The sequence below is a fragment of the Callorhinus ursinus genome, unplaced genomic scaffold (genome assembly GCF_003265705.2).
Source record: "Callorhinus ursinus isolate GAN/ISIS: 27379988/994484 unplaced genomic scaffold, GSC_fseal_2.0 scaffold25, whole genome shotgun sequence".
Taxonomy (NCBI): Eukaryota; Metazoa; Chordata; class Mammalia; order Carnivora; family Otariidae; genus Callorhinus; species Callorhinus ursinus.
In genome coordinates this window covers 41,236,067-41,254,510 of record NW_027397087.1, presented here as the reverse complement: position 1 = coordinate 41,254,510, position 18,444 = coordinate 41,236,067, and the positions used below count along the sequence as shown (strand labels likewise).

General features: G+C 40.3%; 1 protein-coding gene across 7 annotated transcripts in view; it reads left to right on the top strand.

The window, feature by feature from the left end:
• The window catches only part of FBXO22 (F-box protein 22), a 29,937-nt gene extending 14,822 nt beyond the window's left edge, over positions 1–15,115 (top strand). For all 7 annotated transcript variants that reach the window (XM_073877431.1, XM_073877432.1, XM_025884423.1 and 4 more), the window contains 2 exons: positions 11,171–11,336; positions 13,946–15,115. In XM_073877431.1, coding sequence (XP_073733532.1) covers positions 11,171–11,336; positions 13,946–14,363 — 584 coding nt within the window. In that variant the 3' untranslated portion in view covers positions 14,364–15,115. The remainder of the gene's footprint in view (positions 1–11,170; positions 11,337–13,945) is intronic.
• Positions 15,116–18,444: the final 3,329 nt, after the last annotated feature.

The following is an 18,444-nucleotide window of genomic DNA, read 5'->3' as shown; positions in this document are numbered from 1 at the left end:
CTAAGCATAGGAATCACAAAAACTGAGGTGAAAAGCAGGCCCATGTTTATTCTGCTCTGTGAAGTGTTCTTATTGGTATCCTTTCCAGAACTGTTTGATGTCAACAATTTTGGTTTATTCCAAGGCATCATTTTCATCCTGTTGATGGTATTCTGAAATTGAAGCTTTGCTTAGATTGAGGTGATAATCTCCATCCTTTCACAGATAATCTCTATCCTTCACATATGTGGACATCCAAATTTCCTGTATTCTGAATTTGGATCATTGTCTTTTATGTGCTCAAGAAGATGGAGGAATCTGAGGTGGGCAGGGAGTGAGTGAGTGGTTGGAGGCTACAACCATGCTGGGATGTGCCTTCTCCATAAAGTCCTGGCCTGCATTCCTACACCAAATATTGGGGACAACTCTTTTGTGTTCTGTAACATCGGAAAGCACCCTCTTTGTGGTAGTATCCCACAGGGGTCAGCAGACTTTTTCTGTAAAAGGCCAGATAGTAAATTAGGTTTTGCCAGCCTTACAGTCTCAGTGCATCTGTTCAGCTCTGCCATTGGAGTGCAAAGGCAGCTATAGACAATACATAAACAAACGGTTGGGTTCCAGTAAAACGTTGTTTACAAAAATGCGGGGGCGGGTAGATTTGGTGCGTGGGCTGTAGTTTGTCTTTCCCTGCCTTACAGTGCTTGGCCACAGTGATTAGAAGATCTGTGAAGGCCCACAGTAAGCAATGAAGTGGCTCAGTTAAAAAAACCCATGAAATTGGCAGTACCTCTGAAAAGAGGGACCTTGCATTGAGAATTCTAGTTCTTCTAGACCTTGTGTATAGGGGATGTCATAGTCTGACCCAGCATCATAGTATATGTAATATCATACACACAGCTTGTTTTGTTCTTTTTGAACTTACCAAAAATGGCACATTTTTACAATAAGGCATAGGTTGTCCTAAGGTCTGTGTGTTCTAAGGTCTGTTAAAAATAGTCTCGGGCAGGGGGCGCCTGGGTGGCTCAGTTGGTTAAGCATCTGCCTTCGGCTCAGGTCATGATCCCAGGGTCCTGAGATTGAACCCTGTGTGGGGCTCCCTGCTCAGTGGGGAGTCTGCTTCTCCCTCTTCCTCTGCCCCTCCCCCCCATTTGTGTTCTCTCTCTGTCTCAAATAAATAAATAAATCTTTAAAAAAAAATAGTCTCTGGGATGAAAAAAAATACATGCATGGGCCAGCACTTAATTCATGAGAAGGGTAGAAACACCTCACCAAAGCTTCAGGAAAAGCCATTGTTCATTTAGAAACTATTTGCATGCATGGCACATGCCAGTCACTATATGTGTGGGACTCTAGAAATACATTAAGTTCCTGCCTTCTGGAGCTGCCAGTCTAGCAGAACAGACCGATTTTGAATAAGGTACCACAGATGTGAAATGTGTACCAAGTAGAAGCACAGAGGTGCTAGAAAACATATAACCATGGAACTCAAAGTCTAGTGTGGGGTGGTGGGAAAGTGACATTTGGACAGGGTCCTAAGAAGTGAACTAGAGTGGGGAAGGGTCCCTCAGATGTGGAGTAGGGAGGAATATTATAGGTGGTCTTTACCTTCTTTCTAGGTTGCTGACAAAAATAGAGCAAGGTCGCCTAAGATCAAGGACAGGAAATAGAAAGGGCCTGGTAATGCACGTTCAGGATTCAAATGCCATGGATTCACATGCCCATTTGTGAAACCTAGTATGTCTGGAGAAGTGGGGAGTGTGATGTGAGGTGAAGCTGTAGAGGCAAGCTGGGGCCACATGCCCATAAAACATAGTAAGGATTTTACATATTTAAGGTCAGTGGGAAGCCAGGATTCTAAACAAAAAAGTGACAGAATCAGATAGGTCTTTTTATAATACCCCTCTGGCTGTGGTGTGGCCATCAATTTGGAGGAATATGAGAGCAGATATAGGAAAAACAGGAGGCTGTTGTAGTGGTTAAGGCAAGAGGTGATGGCAGGTGGAGGTGAAGAGACATAGATGGATTCAGGACAGAGTTTTGAGGTGGAATCAACAGGATGTGGTGACTGATTAAAATGTTGGGTTTTGAGAGTGAGGGAAGTGGCCGCCATGTCACCCAGGTTTTTGGCCAGCACAGTTGCACAGTAGCGTCTCCTGAGGGAAGGGAGACAGACTGGATTGGACATGTTGAATTTGAGTTGGGGATACTGATTAGACAGTTGAATGTATAGTTCTGGAGTTCAGGAGAATAGTCAGGACTAAAGATAGAAATTTGGGAATCACCAGGTAATTAATGGTAATTGAAACAAATAGAAACCAGCTCAGTGACGGGAGGAGAAAGGAGAGGAAGGAAGCTCAGTTTGTATTGCTTGTTCAGGGTTGATTGAGTGATGTAACACTGCAGCCGAGCTCAGGAGGTTCACTGGTTGGGGTGCATTCTGTTGAACACAACCCAAAGAAGTGTTGACAGCAAGGAACTTTTTGTTATTTGTTAAAAGTAGTTCCCAAAGCACTGGCTCCCTGTGGAGTCTGTACAGGAAGATTGTTTTCCGAGTATTAGTGGGTGGGGGCGGGGAGCTTGATATACATTGAGGAACTTAAACATATTCTGTTATTTTTAGGCATTTTGGTTCAGTTGCCCATGCCTAGCATGTCAGCATGCTGTGCATACATCCTGTGTTCAGAAAATGGCAGAAAACTCTGCCCATAGGAGATCTTAGTATTCTAATGAGCTAAAGTTAATTTCAGGACAACTCAGGGGCTCTTGAATGGGTCCTCAGCCTCAATCCAGCGCAAACGGGCTTCCCAGAGGTGAACACCTGGCCCAGTGTCTCCTTGGTGAGAACTGCTGGCTCTACAGAACAGGACACATGATCTTCCTTGCTTTTGGCCCTTCCCTCCTCCCTCCTGCTGATAGCTTCCCTCTGAGTAACTCCCTGTTGAATCCTAGTTAGCAGTACCATGATGTCCTCTCTTGTGCTTTTGTTGAAGACTTTATTGAGACTCCTCAGTGAGGAAGTTGTTGAGCAATTTCCTAACTTTTCTTTGAAACAGTTTGTATCTAAAATCTTACATGGGGTACCAACATAAAAATAAAGCAAACAGAGCAGAGCTGCTTGGGCTGAAGGGAGGATGGAATGTCTACAGCTGCAGCCACTTCACTTCTCTGTCTCCCCCTGGGCACCTTTGAACTCCTTACCCAGTGGAGCATATTGTAATGAAGGGAGGAATCCCACCTTAAGATGGTCTGCAGTTCTTTCCTAAAGGCTTCGAGTTGTTCAGTAAAGTGGCTCTAAGCATGAAAGCAGTACCTGGCAACCTCTGACCCCCAGTCCCCCACGTCCTTTAAAGACAGAAGAGCTGGAGAAGGCAGCTTCAGGACTGCTGATTGCTTCTCGATGAGCTTGAGCTCAAGAGCCAGGGCTTTTTTTCCTCCCTGGAGAATGCTTGAGGTACATCAGACACTGCCTCACACCTGTGATTCTCTTTCTCTTTTACAAACACGTCCTTCTGACATTCTCCTGGGCAAAGCTCAACCTGTAAGAGTGCCCTTGGGGCCCAGTGGTTTTCTACGTTTCAGTTTTATTTGTAGACATTGACATCAGGAAAGATCTTTCACTCATTTGTACATTTTAGGGACCCTGTGTAAGATTTGATCATTGTATTGTTAGCTAGGATTCATTTGCAAATATCTTCTCCCATTCTGTCAGTTGTCTTTTGGTTTTGTTGACTGTTTCCTTGTGCAAAAGCTTTTTATCTTGCCGAAGTCCCAGTAGTTCATTTTTGCCTTCCTTCCCTTGCCTTTGAAGATGTGTCTAGGAAGAAGTTGCTGCAGCCGAGGTCAAAGAGGTTGCTGCCTGTGTTCTCCTCAAGGATTTTGATGGATTCCTGTGTCACCTTGAGGTCTTTCATCCATTTTGAGTCTACTTTTGTGTATGATGTAAGGAAATGGTCCAGTTTCATTCTTCTGCATGTGGCTGTCCAATTTTCCCAACACCATTTGTTGAAGAGATTGTCTTTATTCCACTGGACATTCTTTCCTGCTTTGTCGAAGATTACTTGACCATAGAGTTGAGGGTCCATTTCTGGGCTCTCAATTCTGTTCCACTGATCGATGTGTCTGTTTTTGTGCCAGTACCGTGGAGTCTTGATGATGACAGCTTTGTAATACAGCTTGAAGTCAGGAATTGTGATGCCACCGACTTTGCTTTTCTTTTTCAACATTCCTCTGGTTATTCGAGGTCTTTTCTGGTTCCATACAAATTGTAGGATTATTTGTTCCATTTCTTTGAAAAAAGTGGATGGTATTTTGATGGGGATTGCATAGAATGTGTAGATTGCTCTCGGTAGCATTGACATCTTCACAATATTTGTTCTTCCAACCCATGAGCATGGAACGTTTTTCCATTTCTTTGTGTCTTCCTCATTTTCTTTTATGAGTATTTTATAGTTTTCTGGGTACAGATTCTTTGCCTCTTTGGTTAGATTTATTCCTAGGTAACTTACGGTTTTGGGTGCAATTGTAAATGGGATCGACTCCTTAATTTCTCTTTCTTCTGTCTTGTTTTTGTATAGGAATGCCACTGATTTCTGTGCATTGATTTTATATCCTGCTACTTTACTGAATTCGTGTATGAGTTCTAGCAGTTTTGGGGTGGAGTCTTTGGTTTTTCTTATGGTTTTCCACATAAAGTATCATATCATCTGCAAACAGTGAGAGTTTGACTTCTTTGCCGATTTGGATGCCTTTGATTTCTTTTTGTTGTCTGATTGCTGTGGCTAGGACTTCTAGTACTATGTTGAATAGCAGTGGTGATAGTGGACATCCCTGCCGCGTTCCTGACCTTAGGGGGAAAGCTCTCAGTTCTTCCCCATTGAGAATGATATTGGCTGTGGGTTTTTTATAGATGGCTTTTATGATATTGAGGTATGTATCCTCTAGCCCTACACTGTGAAGAGTTTTTATCAGGAAAGGACGCTGTACTTTGTCAAATGCATTTTCTGATCTATTGAGAGTATCATATGGTTCTTGTTCTTTTATTAATGTATTGTATCACATTGATGATTTGCAGATGTTGAACCACCCTTGCAGCCCAGGAATAAATCCCACTTGGTCTTGTGGAATAATCCTCTTAATGTACTGTTGGATCCTATTGGCTAGTATTTTGGTGAGAATTTTGGCATCCATGATCATCAAGATATTGGTCTGTAATTCTCCCTTTTGGTGGGGTCTTTGTCTGGTTTTGGGATCAAGGTAATGCTGGCCTCATAAAAAGAGTTTGGAAGCTTTCTTTCCATTTCTGTTTTTTGGAACAGTTTCAGAAGAATAGGTATTAATTCTTTAACTGGTACAATTCCCTTGGGAAGCTATCTGGCCCTGGGCTCTTGTTTGTTGGGAGAGTTTTGATTACTGCTTCAATTTCCTTAGTGGTTATTGGTCTGTTCAGATTGTCTGTTTCTTCCTGGTTCAGTCTTGGTAGTTTATAAGTGTCCAAGAATGCATCCATTTCTTCTAGTTTGTCTAATTTGCTGGCATACAGTTGCTCATAATATGTGCTTATAATTGTAATTCTTTGGTGTTGGTTGTGATCTCTCCTCTTTCATTCATGATTTTATTTATTTGGGTCCTTTCTCTTTTCTTTTTGATAAGGCTGGCCACGGGTTTATCAATCTTACTAATTCTTTCAACAAACCACCTCCTAGTTTCGTTGATCTGTTCTACTGTTCTTTTGGTTTCTATTTCATTGATTTCTGCTCTGATCTTTGTTATTTCTCTTCTCCTGCTGGGTTTAGGCTTTATTTCCTGTTCTTTCTCCAGCTCCTTTAGGGTTAGGTTGTATATTTGAGACCTTTCTCGTTTCCTGAGAAAGGCTTGTATTGCTATATACTTTCCTCCTAGGACTGCCTTTGCTGCATCCCAAAGATTTTGAACAGTTGTGTTTTCATTTTCATTTGTTTCCATGAATTTTTTTAATTCTTCTTTAATTTCTTGGTTGACCCATTCATTCTTTAGTAGGATGCTCTTTAGCCTCCATGTATTTTGAGTTCTTCCCGACTTTCCTCTTGTGATTGAGTTCCAGTTTCAAAGCATTGTACTCTGAAAATACGCAGGGAATAATCTCTATCTTTTGGTATCTGTTGTGACCCAGTATGTGATCTATTCTGGAGAAAGTTCCATGTGCACTCCAGAAGAATGAGTGTTCTGTTGTTTTAGGATGGAATGTTCTGTATGTATCTGTGAAGTCCATCTGGTCCAGTGTGTCATTGAAAGCCCTTCTTTCCTTGTTGATCTTTTGCTTCGATGATCTTCAATATGTTTCTTTGATTTTGTTATTAATTGGTTTATATAATTGGCTGCTCCCATGTTAAAGACATAAGTATTTGCAATTACTAGATCTTGTTGGATAGACCCTTTAAGTATGACACAGTGTCCTTCCTCATCTCTTATTACAGTCTTTGGTTTAAAATCTAATTTGTCTGATACAAGGATTGCCACCCAAGCTTTCTTTTGATGTCCATTAGCATGATAAATGGTTTTCCACCCTCCAACTTTCAATCTGGGTGTGTCTTTGGGTCTAAAATGAGTCTCTTGCAGACAGCATATCAATGGGTCTTGCTTTTTTATCCAGTCTGATAGCCTGTATCTTTTGATTGGGGCATTTAGCCCATTTACATTCAGGGTAACTATGGAAAGATATGAATTTAGTGCCATTGTATTGCCTGTAAGGTGACTGTTACTGTATATTGTGTCTTCCTTTCTGGTCTGTGTTACTTTTGGGCTCTCTTTTGCTTAGAGGACCCCTTTCAGTATTTCTTATGGGGCTGGTTTGGTGATCCATCTTTTAGTTTCTGTTTGTCTTGGAAGCACTTTCTCTCCTTCTATTTTCAGTGACAGCCTAGCTGGATAAAGTATTCTTGGCTGCATATTTTGCTCGTTTAGTACCCTGAATATATCATGCCAGTCCTTTCTGGCCTGCCAGGTCTCTGTGGATAGGTGCGCTGCCAATCTAATGTTTCTACCATTGTAGGTTACAGACCTTGTCCCGAGCTGCTTTCAGGATTTTCTCTTTGTCTCTGAGATTTGTAAGTTTTATATTAGATGTCGGGGTGTTGACCTATTTTTATTAATTTTGAGGGGGGTTCTCTGTGCCGCATGGATTTTGATGCCTGTTTCCTTCCCCAATTTGGGGACGTTTTCTGCTGTAACTTGCTCCAGTATACCTTCTGCCCCCCTCTCTCTTCTTCTGGGATCCCAATTATTCTAATACTGTTTTGCTTCATGGTATCATTTATCTCTTGAATTCTCCCCTCATGATCCAGTAGTTGTTTATCTCTCTTTTTCTGAGCTTCTTGATTCTCCATCATTTGGTTTTCTATATATCTAATTCTCTCTTCTGCCTCATTTATCCTGGCAGTTACAGCCTCCGTTTTTTATTGCATCTCATTAATAGCCTGTTTGATTTTGACTTGGTTAGATTTTAGTTCTTTTATTTCTCCAGAAAGGGATTCTCTAGTGTTGTCTATGCTTTTTTCAAGCCCAGCTACTATCTATGTAATTGTTATTCTGAACTCTAGTTCCTACATCTTACTAATGATTCGTTACTTAACTAATGATTACTACATCTTCCATATTGATTAGGTCCCTGGCAGTTGGTATTGAATCTCGTTCTGTTTTTTGAAGTGAGTTTTTCCGTCTTGTCATTTTGTCGAGAGAAGAATAGATGAACGAGAGACCAAAATGCTCAAAGGGTAACAACGACCCCAGAGAAATGAAATATACACTAAAGAATCCAGATGAGACCCGCAGCCAGGGGGAAAAGAAAAAAGAGGAAAAAAAAAATATGATCAGGCTGGTGAATAGAACAGAGCCATACACTAGATTTTGGGTCTATTTTGGTCTCTTAGAAGAAACTGCATCCCAAAATTTTAAAGAACGAAAAGCTTATATATGTGTGTGTGTATAAGGTTAAATACAATGAAAGGATAGAATATGACTATAAAAATGAAAATTAAAAAAGATTTTAAAAAAGGAACTGATAAGTTGGTTGAAAAAGGAAAGAAGAAAAATTCTTTAAAAAAAAAAAAAATTTAAAAAATTACCTCCACCCTGGTGGAGCCGAGAACTCAGGGCTCCGCTCCTCAGTGCACCCCCAGAGAAAAGCAGTCAGTCACTCCCTCCTCTCCGGTCTCTGGCCACACTCCGTGCTCACCCCACCTGTGACCCAGCGTTTCTATCTCTGGCCCCCGACCCCGTGTGGAGTCTCCAAACCCAGCAGATCCCTGCGGTGTGCTCCCGCGCCGCTCCTCCCGGGGGAGGAAGGGGAGTCTCCCCGGATCTGCTGCTTGTTGGGTCCCTGCTGGAGGAGCAGTGGCTCGACTGTCACCGATCACAGTTTATGGCAACCCCAAGCTGAGAGCCCACTCCTTGGCTCCGTCTCTGCAGCCAGCTTCCCCGCTCCAATACTTGGGAGCTCTGCCGCACTCAGGCACCCCCGGTCTTTCTGTGACCCCGAGGGTCCTGAGACCACACTGTCCTGCGAGGGTTCCGCACCCCACTTAGCCACTGGAGCGACGTCCCTCAGCGGAGCCGACTTCTAAAAGTTCTGATTTTGTGCTCTGCTGCTCTATCACTTGCCAGAAGCGGCCGATGGAGGCCCCCTCCCCCACCGTCTATCCTCCCAAATATTGCCTCAGATTCACTTCTTCGCACGTCCTACCTTCCAGAAAGTGGTCACTTTTCTGTTCAGAGTTGCTTCTATTCTTTTCTTCAATATCCTGTTGAGTTTGCAGGTGTTCAGAATGGTTTGATCCCTATCTAGCTGAATTCCTGGGATTCTATCGAAGGACTAAGTTTTTAAATTATATGGAGATTTCATAGAGAATCTTGAGGGAGGCACCTGCAGTGATCAGATGCAAAGCAGAGAAAAATGTTGCTAAAACCTAACTGATGGTACTTGCTTTTAGAAGCTACCCAGTCCATGAAAAACTCTTAAGTGACAGGAAGACAGTGTCAATGATCTTTCATGCTTTCTTGCCCTTGTGGTCAACTTCATTTAGATATGGGAGCAGAGGGCTAGAAAACTCAGACCATAAGAGGGTGGCGGGGGCTTACTCCCAGACCACAGTGGTGGCAGAATAGTCCCCAGCCCACCATGCCTCCCTCAGTTGTAGAGCAATACCACTGGAGGAAGATGTGGAAAGTACTGGCTGTGTGTTTTTTAAATAAATGAGGGCAGTGCCTTTAAAATACTCAGATGACAATGTTTAGTAGACAGTTATAAAAGAGGGTCTATAGCTTAGAAAACAGTAGGGAAGGTAGAGATTTAGAAGCTTTAGGTTTCTGAAACTTAAAACTCTGAGAGAAGGTATGGGTTTTAATCTAGAGCCTACCATGTTACTCTCCTGGGCTGGTCACTTTTCTGGGATTAGCAGCCCTTACTTGTAAAGTAAGACTAGACAATTGATCCCACAGCCCTCTTCCAACTCTGAAAATTCATTTTAGAAAAGAAAAAACATTCTCTCCAAATGTGCTGCTCTGGTCTTTGTGGGGAAAAAAGATCTTTTAGTAATGGTTTAGGGTATATGGTATCATGAAAGTGTTGGATTTGTATAGAAATATCCTTTTCATTCTCCAGATCAGTGATTTATTGTGTAGAGAATTAAAAGTGGACCAGTGGAAGTGTCCCTTGATAAGCCATTATTTGGTGTTAGTAATTAGTCATTCCCCTGCCCCGCACCTCAGTTTCTTTAATAAGCCTGATTTCTTTTTTTTTTAAGATTTTATTTCTTTATTAGGGAGAGAGAGAGAGATAGAGCAGGAACACAAGCAGGGGGAGTGGGAGAGGGAGAAGCAGGCTTCCCGTGGAGCAGGGAGCCCGATGTGGGGCTCGATCCTAGGACCCTGGGATCATAACCTGAGCCGAAGGCAGACGCTTAACGACTGAGCCACCCAGGTGCTGCATGAGACTGATTTCTGATGACCTTCACCTTAGGTCAAGATGGAAGTCATGTGACTCACTCAGTGGAAACAGGAGTGTGGGTTAGGTGTTGGGTTTTTTTCTGTTCCTTTCCAATTATGAATTTGATAATGCCAGAAAATTTCAAATTGGTAGTCTTAAAGTGCCCAGAGGCTCAGGTGAAAGCTGGGGAGTTTGTGAGGGAGTGCAGGAGTACAGCAGGTCTCCTTTTGGGCTATATCGCCCCCTAGTGGAAGCTCCTTTTGTCCATATGGTACAGAATTGAACATTTTCTTGCTTTGGAAAGAGTTTGAAATCCATCTTCACTCCCACCCCCTTTCTTGGAAAAGGTGCATTGGGCCTATATGTATTTTCATGATGTATCAGTTTCCTGAGGCTGCTGTAACAAATGACCACAAACTTAGGGACTTAAAGCAACAGAAATGTATTCTGTCACAGTCCGAGAGTCTGAAATCAAGGTGTTGAAAGGGCGGCACCCCCTCTGGAGGCTCTAGGGTGAATCTCTTCTTTATCTCTTCCACCTTCTGGTGACTATTGATAGTCCTTCTGGTTGCATCACTCCAGTCTCTGCTTCTGTGGTCACATTGCCTCCTCTTATGTCTGTGTCTCTTGTATATCTCTTCTAAGGACATTTATCATAGTATTTATGGAACCTGCCTGGATAATAACAGATGATCTCATCTCAAGATCTTTAATCACATCTGCAAAGACCCTTTTCCCAAATGGGTTCCACATTGATGTGGATATATTTTTGGGGGGACCACCATTAAACACACTACAGGTGGTTGGCACCTTTTCTGTTTTCTCCAGATCTTTATCACTACTGCTAACTCCGTTCTGTGTAAACCAGCATTCCCTTTCATTCCAGGTGGTAGCCTATATAGCGATTACATCAAGCTCCACCACGGGTGCTGCTCAGTCCCATAGCTGCTTCCTAATTTGTGTTGTGTGGGTTGTATTATTTTCAAATAGCCGTTTCATTTTTTTAATGAGGAAAATTAATTGCAGCAAACATTTTGAACAGTGTTAAAGTTTGTAAAAAAAAAAATAAAAAAGGAAACAGGATAGCTTCAGCACTAAACTGCACATAACTAGAAGTGCAAGTCATTAACAGAAACATTTCATTTTGCAAAAATATAGAAAATAAAATTGTAATAAAATTTGATATAACTGTTTGAAGGCTATCTTTAATTGTTGCTCTTCTTTTCTCTGCAGGCCTTTTAGATAACCCTGAGCTTCGTGTGGTCCTGGTATTTGGCTATAATTGCTGTAAAGCAGGAGCCAGTAATTATCTGCAGCGAGTCATCAGCCATTTCAGTGATATGAACGTCATCTTGGCTGGAGGCCAGGTAGACAACCTGGCATCACTGACCTCTGACAAGTATGTCTCATGTGCTTCTGATTTCGCCTATACATGACCAGAAATGTTGTCAGGTTTTTCTTACCTTGGGTTTTTTAAAATACCCATTTACAGAATTGCTAAGCTAATGGTTCATTCCATTTTATAATACTCCACATAATTCTGCTTACAGTTAAATGAATCTTTATGTTGTCTTCTAATAACTTACTCTTAATTGGATTCATACTCAAAATTGGTTTTCAACATTGTCTATTGGTATCTCCCCTGACAGCTCTGTACTCTATACAACTGCAGTGATCACTTCTCTGTAGTTCTATTTTCTCTTCTAAAGGAAACACATGCTTAAACAGTGAATCTTCATGGTAAAACTTCTTAGAGGCTCTGATATGCCCAGTGCTATAGAAATCCTCTAGAGAGGGAATGACAGTTCTCAAACCTGTGGAGCATCTTGCATGCCTGTTGGTATATTGGCACACATTTTGGGAAATGTTTACTAGATCTTTTTGAAAGCTTCTTTTTGATTTTGTTACTAAGGCTTTTGCTTTCGAAGATGAATAATACTTGCTTCAGTTATCTTGGGAGCCATTACTCCCTTTCCATTTTGAAAGAGTTTGTAGTATTTTTTGAGTCTGAGCTAATTAAGCGGACATGAATATCCAAAAGTAGGAAAATGAAAACCTCTCATCCCCAGATACTTCCTGCAAACACTAGTATTCATTTCTCACTCTATTTGTGTTTAGTGCTTGGATACTAGAGTGGTGAAATGGCAACAGATGTTAGAGATCATTGTCTTTAAAAGCAGTGTAAATCATCCCAGTTAAAATTTCCCTTCTGGAAGTCTCCACTGATTGATCAGCTTCAGCTGATCAGGGATCATGGAAAGCAAATACAAATGACCCTTGAACAATGCCTGCGCAGTTGAAAATCCATGTATAACTTGTGACTCCCCAGCAACTTAACTACTAATAGCCTACTGTTGACCAGAAGCCATACTGATAACATGAACAATTAACACATATATGTATTCTTACAAGAAGGAAAGCTAAGAAAAGATGTTATTATGAAAATCATAAGGAAAATACATTTACAGTACTGTACTTACCAAGAAAAATCCACATGTAATTGACGCATGTTGTTCAAGGGTTACCTGTAGCTAAATCGAGGTCCCTGGACTACCAGTGAGGAAGAAGCGAGGAAAGCAAGTGCACTGAATTCTAAGCAGTAGGATATCAGACATTGGATTTCAGACATAAATACACATAATTCTCAGTGATTACCTGGGGATTATTTCTCCTCTTGCCTGATTTTCTGTGTCTTTGCTTTTACCTCTAAATTGTATACAATACGGCAGTGATGACTTAATACCTCATTTACCTTTGAAATGCCAATCGCACTCAGGCCAGACATACAGCGTCTGACATGCAAGCCTGTTAGTGTGATCAGGTGTCTGTACATCATCTTTTTATACCTATTGTGGGAAATATCCCTCAAGAATTGTTAGCCTTGACACGACACATTAATTTTAATTAAAATTAAATTAAATTCCCACTGTGTCAGTGGGTAAGAGAAGCCATTGAGTAAATCAAAGCTCCATTTTAATAGTGTCCACATACCACCTTGCCAAAAAAAAAGATAGGTAAGTCATTCTTTGAGGCAAGAAATTGACAATACATGTTGCAATGGTAGGCCAAAGAGTAATTGTAATAAAGTTAAAGGAGCAGTGGACTTCAGAAGGTCCATTCTCCTCAGAAACAGGTTTTGCTACTAAGCTAGCCTTATTATCTTAGTCACTTAAGCTTTTTGAGTTAAGTTTCTTGTTAGCCCAGTGAATCTTGCCCATTTCATCAACTCACATGTTGGTAAACATGATAGAAATAATAAGGTATTTGTTTTTCTCCTGTAGGTGTTCACTGTATTATGCTTTATAACTTTGACACTTTGTTTTCTTCAGTAAGGATAAAATATTTCCTTAAGAAAAACAGGCAAATATAAACAAAACATTTTTTTACCTTTAGGTTAAGCTGAATTCTAGGCTGAAAGTAATAAATAAGACACAGCAATGGAATCTTGTTTCTTTATGGACCAAACAACATTTAAAGCTAAAACTTCTGGAGTTAACAGGTTCTTAATAAAATTATCGTCCATGATTAAATATCTAATATATCTTTTTTAGAATGTGACAGCCGAGATAAGGGGGAGAAAGATACCAAACATGTAAATAATACCAGAAAACTTTATTTAACAGATAATCACCCTTGCGTATGAATAAAATTTTTAAGATTCCTTTAAGAAAGTGAGAAAGGTTTAAGGATACTTTATATCTTTTCTAAAAACCCAGGATGGTTGTCAGAAATCTTTGTGGAGGTGCATTTGCCCCTCGAATTTGTGACAAAAAATAGTTGCTTACTTCTTCATAGATCTGCTTCCCTGCATTCTTTTAAATGTATTCATAGTTTAATTTTTAATCCCTATTACACTGCTTTTATCTGGAAAGGTGAGCCTTAGCTTTAGACTGGGTGTAGGCTCTTAAAGGCAGCAGCTCCTAACCAGTGAATCAGGAGTTTTCTTCTACACTTGAGTTTATATTTTGTTTTATGATGTATCACCACACTATTCTGATTTAATTCCAGACACCCTCTGGATATTGATGCCACTGGTGTAGTTGGACTGTCATTTAGTGGACACCGAATCCAGAGTGCCACTGTGCTACTCAACGAAGATGTCAATGACGAGAAGACCGTTGAGGCTGCAATGCAGCGCCTTAAAGCTGCCAACATTCCAGAACGGAATACCATTGGCTTCATGTTTGCATGTGTTGGCAGGGGCTTTCAGTATTATAGAGCCAAGGGGAATGTTGAAGCTGATGCATTCAGAAAGTTTTTTCCTAGTGTTCCTTTATTTGGCTTCTTTGGAAATGGAGAAATTGGATGCGATCGCATAGTCACTGGGAACTTTATATTAAAGAAATGTAATGAGGTAAAGGATGATGATCTGTTTCACAGCTATACAACAATAATGGCACTGATTCATCTTGGGTCATCTAAATAAAGCCTCCTGTAAAGTGGCTTTCACAATATATAATTTTTGGGCTCTGTCTTTCCTAGAAAATGGAAACTGGGATGTGTGTATTTCAAAAAAATAATAACTACATGTATCAGTTTTGTAGCTCTGACTAAAGATTATATTAGGGGTAGTTTTTAATAAGTTAGATGAAGGACAACTTCGTATATAACAAAACACAAACAGAATTGAGAACTTTTCCATAATGAGGCACAACCCTGATTATGGCTGTATTGTACCAGGTTGTGTAGCTGCTGTGTAATGTGACTTTTTATAAATAGTCTTCTGCATAGGAAGATTGAAAGGATTTATCAATAGGATGGAGATTTAAGACATTCCATGACTACCTCTGCATTGTTAGATCTTTTAGCAAAATCATGAAGACATTTTTTTCTCCCTTAATGGAGGAAAAAATACATGGATAGCTTGAGAAATCTTTCTCTGCTTTACAGTTTTGCAAATTTTTTCAGAAGCTATAACAAAATTATTACTGACTTTTTACTTATTTGATAAAAATTATTTTTGTTCTAGTACCCAAAATTTTCTTAGTCAAATAAGTTGCCAAGACTAATCGGTATTTTACTACTTCATAAGGAAAAAATAATTTTCCTTTTCCCTCAATGAAGAAATTGTAAGAGAAAATCCTTTTCTTCACCTAGTTCTGTATAGCTAACCGGCAGACCAGACCATTACATCACCTTATTTTGGTTTTATACCAATAAAACATAACCTTGGAAACTTAGACAGTGTTTTGCATGTCATTGCTTTTGGTGACTGAATGATGGAAGTAATCAATACTTCAGAAATGAAAACCCAGAACAGTAGTTGTCAGCTAGTAAATCCTGCCATGTTCCCAGTAGAATGATTTTTAAGCTTGTATTTCTAACTATGCTAATATCTACATGAGATATGTTCAGAGAACACCAATTTTCCCTAGTGACCTTTCTTCACATAGTTATTGATAGAACCTTTGATTTTCAGCTAGGCACATGCCTGTAGTAACAAAGACTTCCATTTCCTAGTGTCCCTTGCCATTGACTGTTGTGGCCAGTGAAATGTGAGGGGTGTGACTTTTTTTGCCCTTTCTTGAGCTTGTTGCTTGGAAGTGGATCTGCTAGTGAGACATCTTGAACTCTCCAGAAGAGGCAACATTACTGAAGAGAATCACATAGAAAGAAGGGGCCTGGGTCGCTGTACAATTTTGTTGAAGTGCTACCATACGTGGCTTGGATTGCCTATCTCCGTACTGTCTTACAAGATCGAAATTAACATCAATCTTGTCTCAGCCACTGTTCTTCATTATAATAGATGTTTATATTAGCTTATTCTACCTAAGTATGATATATGTCTGATGTATGGCTCTTTTGTAATGGTCAGTGGTTCTAACAGAACAGCAGAAAACCTGCAAGGTAAGTGAAATCAAAGGTATTAACCTTTCTGCTTTTCTATTTTTAATCACTTTCTCAGTTTTTACATTAAAAGGTTTTCTCTTGCTGTATATGTATATGATGATAAAAATAAAACCACATATTTATTGTGTGGTTATCCTAAATCTTAGTTCCTGAAGAAAGTCCAAAGAAAAGTTTTAGAGTTTTTTATCTGTGAATATTAATATCTAGCCTTTAGTTGTTAAACTTTTCTGTTATTTGACATTGGTTACTCATTATGAAATGGGTACGCAGTACTCAAAATTCAAGTCTCTGATATGCCTACATAGCACATAAGGAAAATACTTTGTAAATTTTCCTTGTCTCTGATATTAACAAGTGTTGTTTGAATACTAGAGGAAAAAGGATCTGAAAAACTAAAAATATGAACAAAATGAGCATGATTGAACGGATTATTTTATTTTTCAAAGTAATACTTATACAAACTGTTTTACTACTTCCCAAAGGAGAGTCTGCTGTAGAATCGTTTCAATACGATATTTGAGATTATAGGGTCCCTTTGTGTATCTGAGCTTTGGGGGCTTGTTATGTAAATGCATTTGACTACAAGGTTGTGATCTTGGTGCAGAATAGAAAGGGGAGAAACTGACTCAATAGAAACAACTAGTATTGATGAAAACAAAGCCATCTACCCTGCCTCTAGAAGTCTTGATGTTCCATAGAAAGGAACAGGAATTTAAAGTTAAGATGAAATAATTACAATTTTGAAGACCTGTGTTAAACAAAAGCAAGCATTCAAGGATAATTTTTTCAGCTAAAAACATACTAAATTCCTAGAAATGGCAACTTTTATATACTCAGGAAACTGGAGAACAGATCCTATGTGAAAAAATAAATGAGCACAAGAGAAGGAAATAGGATATTCTTAAAGTGTCTTCATACACTGAACCGCCTTCTCTCAAGTGATCAGACAGGATGGTTTATTTAAGCAAGACATTTAAAATACTTCCTTTTTATGCTTTCACAGCACAATCCTGCTGTAATTTGCTCTGTAAAAGTCTTCAAGAAATTACATTTCCATTCCCTTTATGCAAGTGGAACTAAACTCCTCACAAGCCATCTAAGTAAAAGGAGAGAAGGCAGACCTTGGGATTAAAACCTAGAAATAGACACTACATAATGATGTAATAATCTACTGTGACCTATCTAAACGGCATTCAGTAGGCCACTTAACCAGTTAAAAGTTTTCTCAACTTTGCCTAAAAATGGATTAGCAGACAGCAATTTCTCAAATTTGCAAAAGAGGCCAGATAGCAAAAACTTTGCCAATAATTTATATTGCAAGTTTAACACATTGACCATGCAAAGAATGTAAAACTTTAACAAATCTAAAAATTTTCTATGCATTCTACAGAATTTTTTGAGAAAAAAATGAAACTGTCATTTTGTTTCCACACAATCTAACCCAGATTATCACCACCATAAATTCAGTTTTAATGGAAACAGAAGACTCTAAATCCTCTTGTTTGGAAATTGTGAGATTTTTAGATGACTGACTTGATTTTCACTTGTAGAAACTGGGTAGGAGGCTGCTTAATGAAAATCCTAAAATAACAAAACATAGTAAGCATTAGTAATAACATCCTTGTTAAGAGAACAAAATATCTACATAATGTGAAGAATATGTCACCAGAAAGTTATTTTAATGGTCCTATGTGATCGGGGGGGGCGGTCCTCAGGATGGCTGCAGAGTAGGGGACCTTGTTTCATCTGGTCCCTTGAATTTAGCTGGATATCTACCAAACCATTCTGAACACATGAATTCAACCTGAGATGTGAGATTTATGTGGATCTCTTCAAGCACAAAAATGACTACTTTTTGCAAGGCAGGAGGTGTGGAACCTTGAATCTTCTGGGTGAAATACCGGGAGATAAATGGAGGGAGAATGATAAAACAGTGGAGCTTAAAATCGGAACCCTTAGAAATCTCCAGTGAGAGACATCCCTTTCTGAAAAGGGCACAGGGGATGAGTAGAGCAGAATTCTAGGGGGATCATTGTCTCAGGATTCCAGGAGGCTCAAAACATGGGGGAGCCTGAACTGATGGAGTGCCCAAGCAGTGGAGCGGGGAGACTGGTTATGGTCAGCAAGCCAGGAAGGGACTCAGCTCCAGTCACCATAAACCAAGAGCTGGGCTGGTAGCGGGGTGCCGCTCTTTGCACACCCTGAAAAGGACTAGAAGGTGCAGGCTCTTTAACATTGCAGAGGAGATGGGAAATGGCTTGCGCCCACAACAGGACAACAGCTCTCAGGGCAGTTGGCCCCCGAAAGACACTGGAGCGGCACCCTGCTGCGACCTGGGAGCTGCAGAAGAGGGTGCACACATGAGCTCACGGCCACTTGGAACTGGAAAGGCACAAAACGCAGAGACGCTCGCAGGTCCCTGGAATTCCCTCAGGAGAGTTGCAAGCGGGTGCAGATAGGGCAAAGCTGTGGAGTTTGGTACACACAGAAGTGGAGATGGTTTGACCTGGAGGGTTTATTGAAGAAAAGGAACCACGACCTTGTGGCTCTGGGCCAGGGATTCCCGCACGGCCATATTTGCTCTGACCCTCTGAAGAGAAGTGGAAAGCTGAAAGGAACAAAAGCCACACAGACAACCAGCTCACCATAAGCCCAAC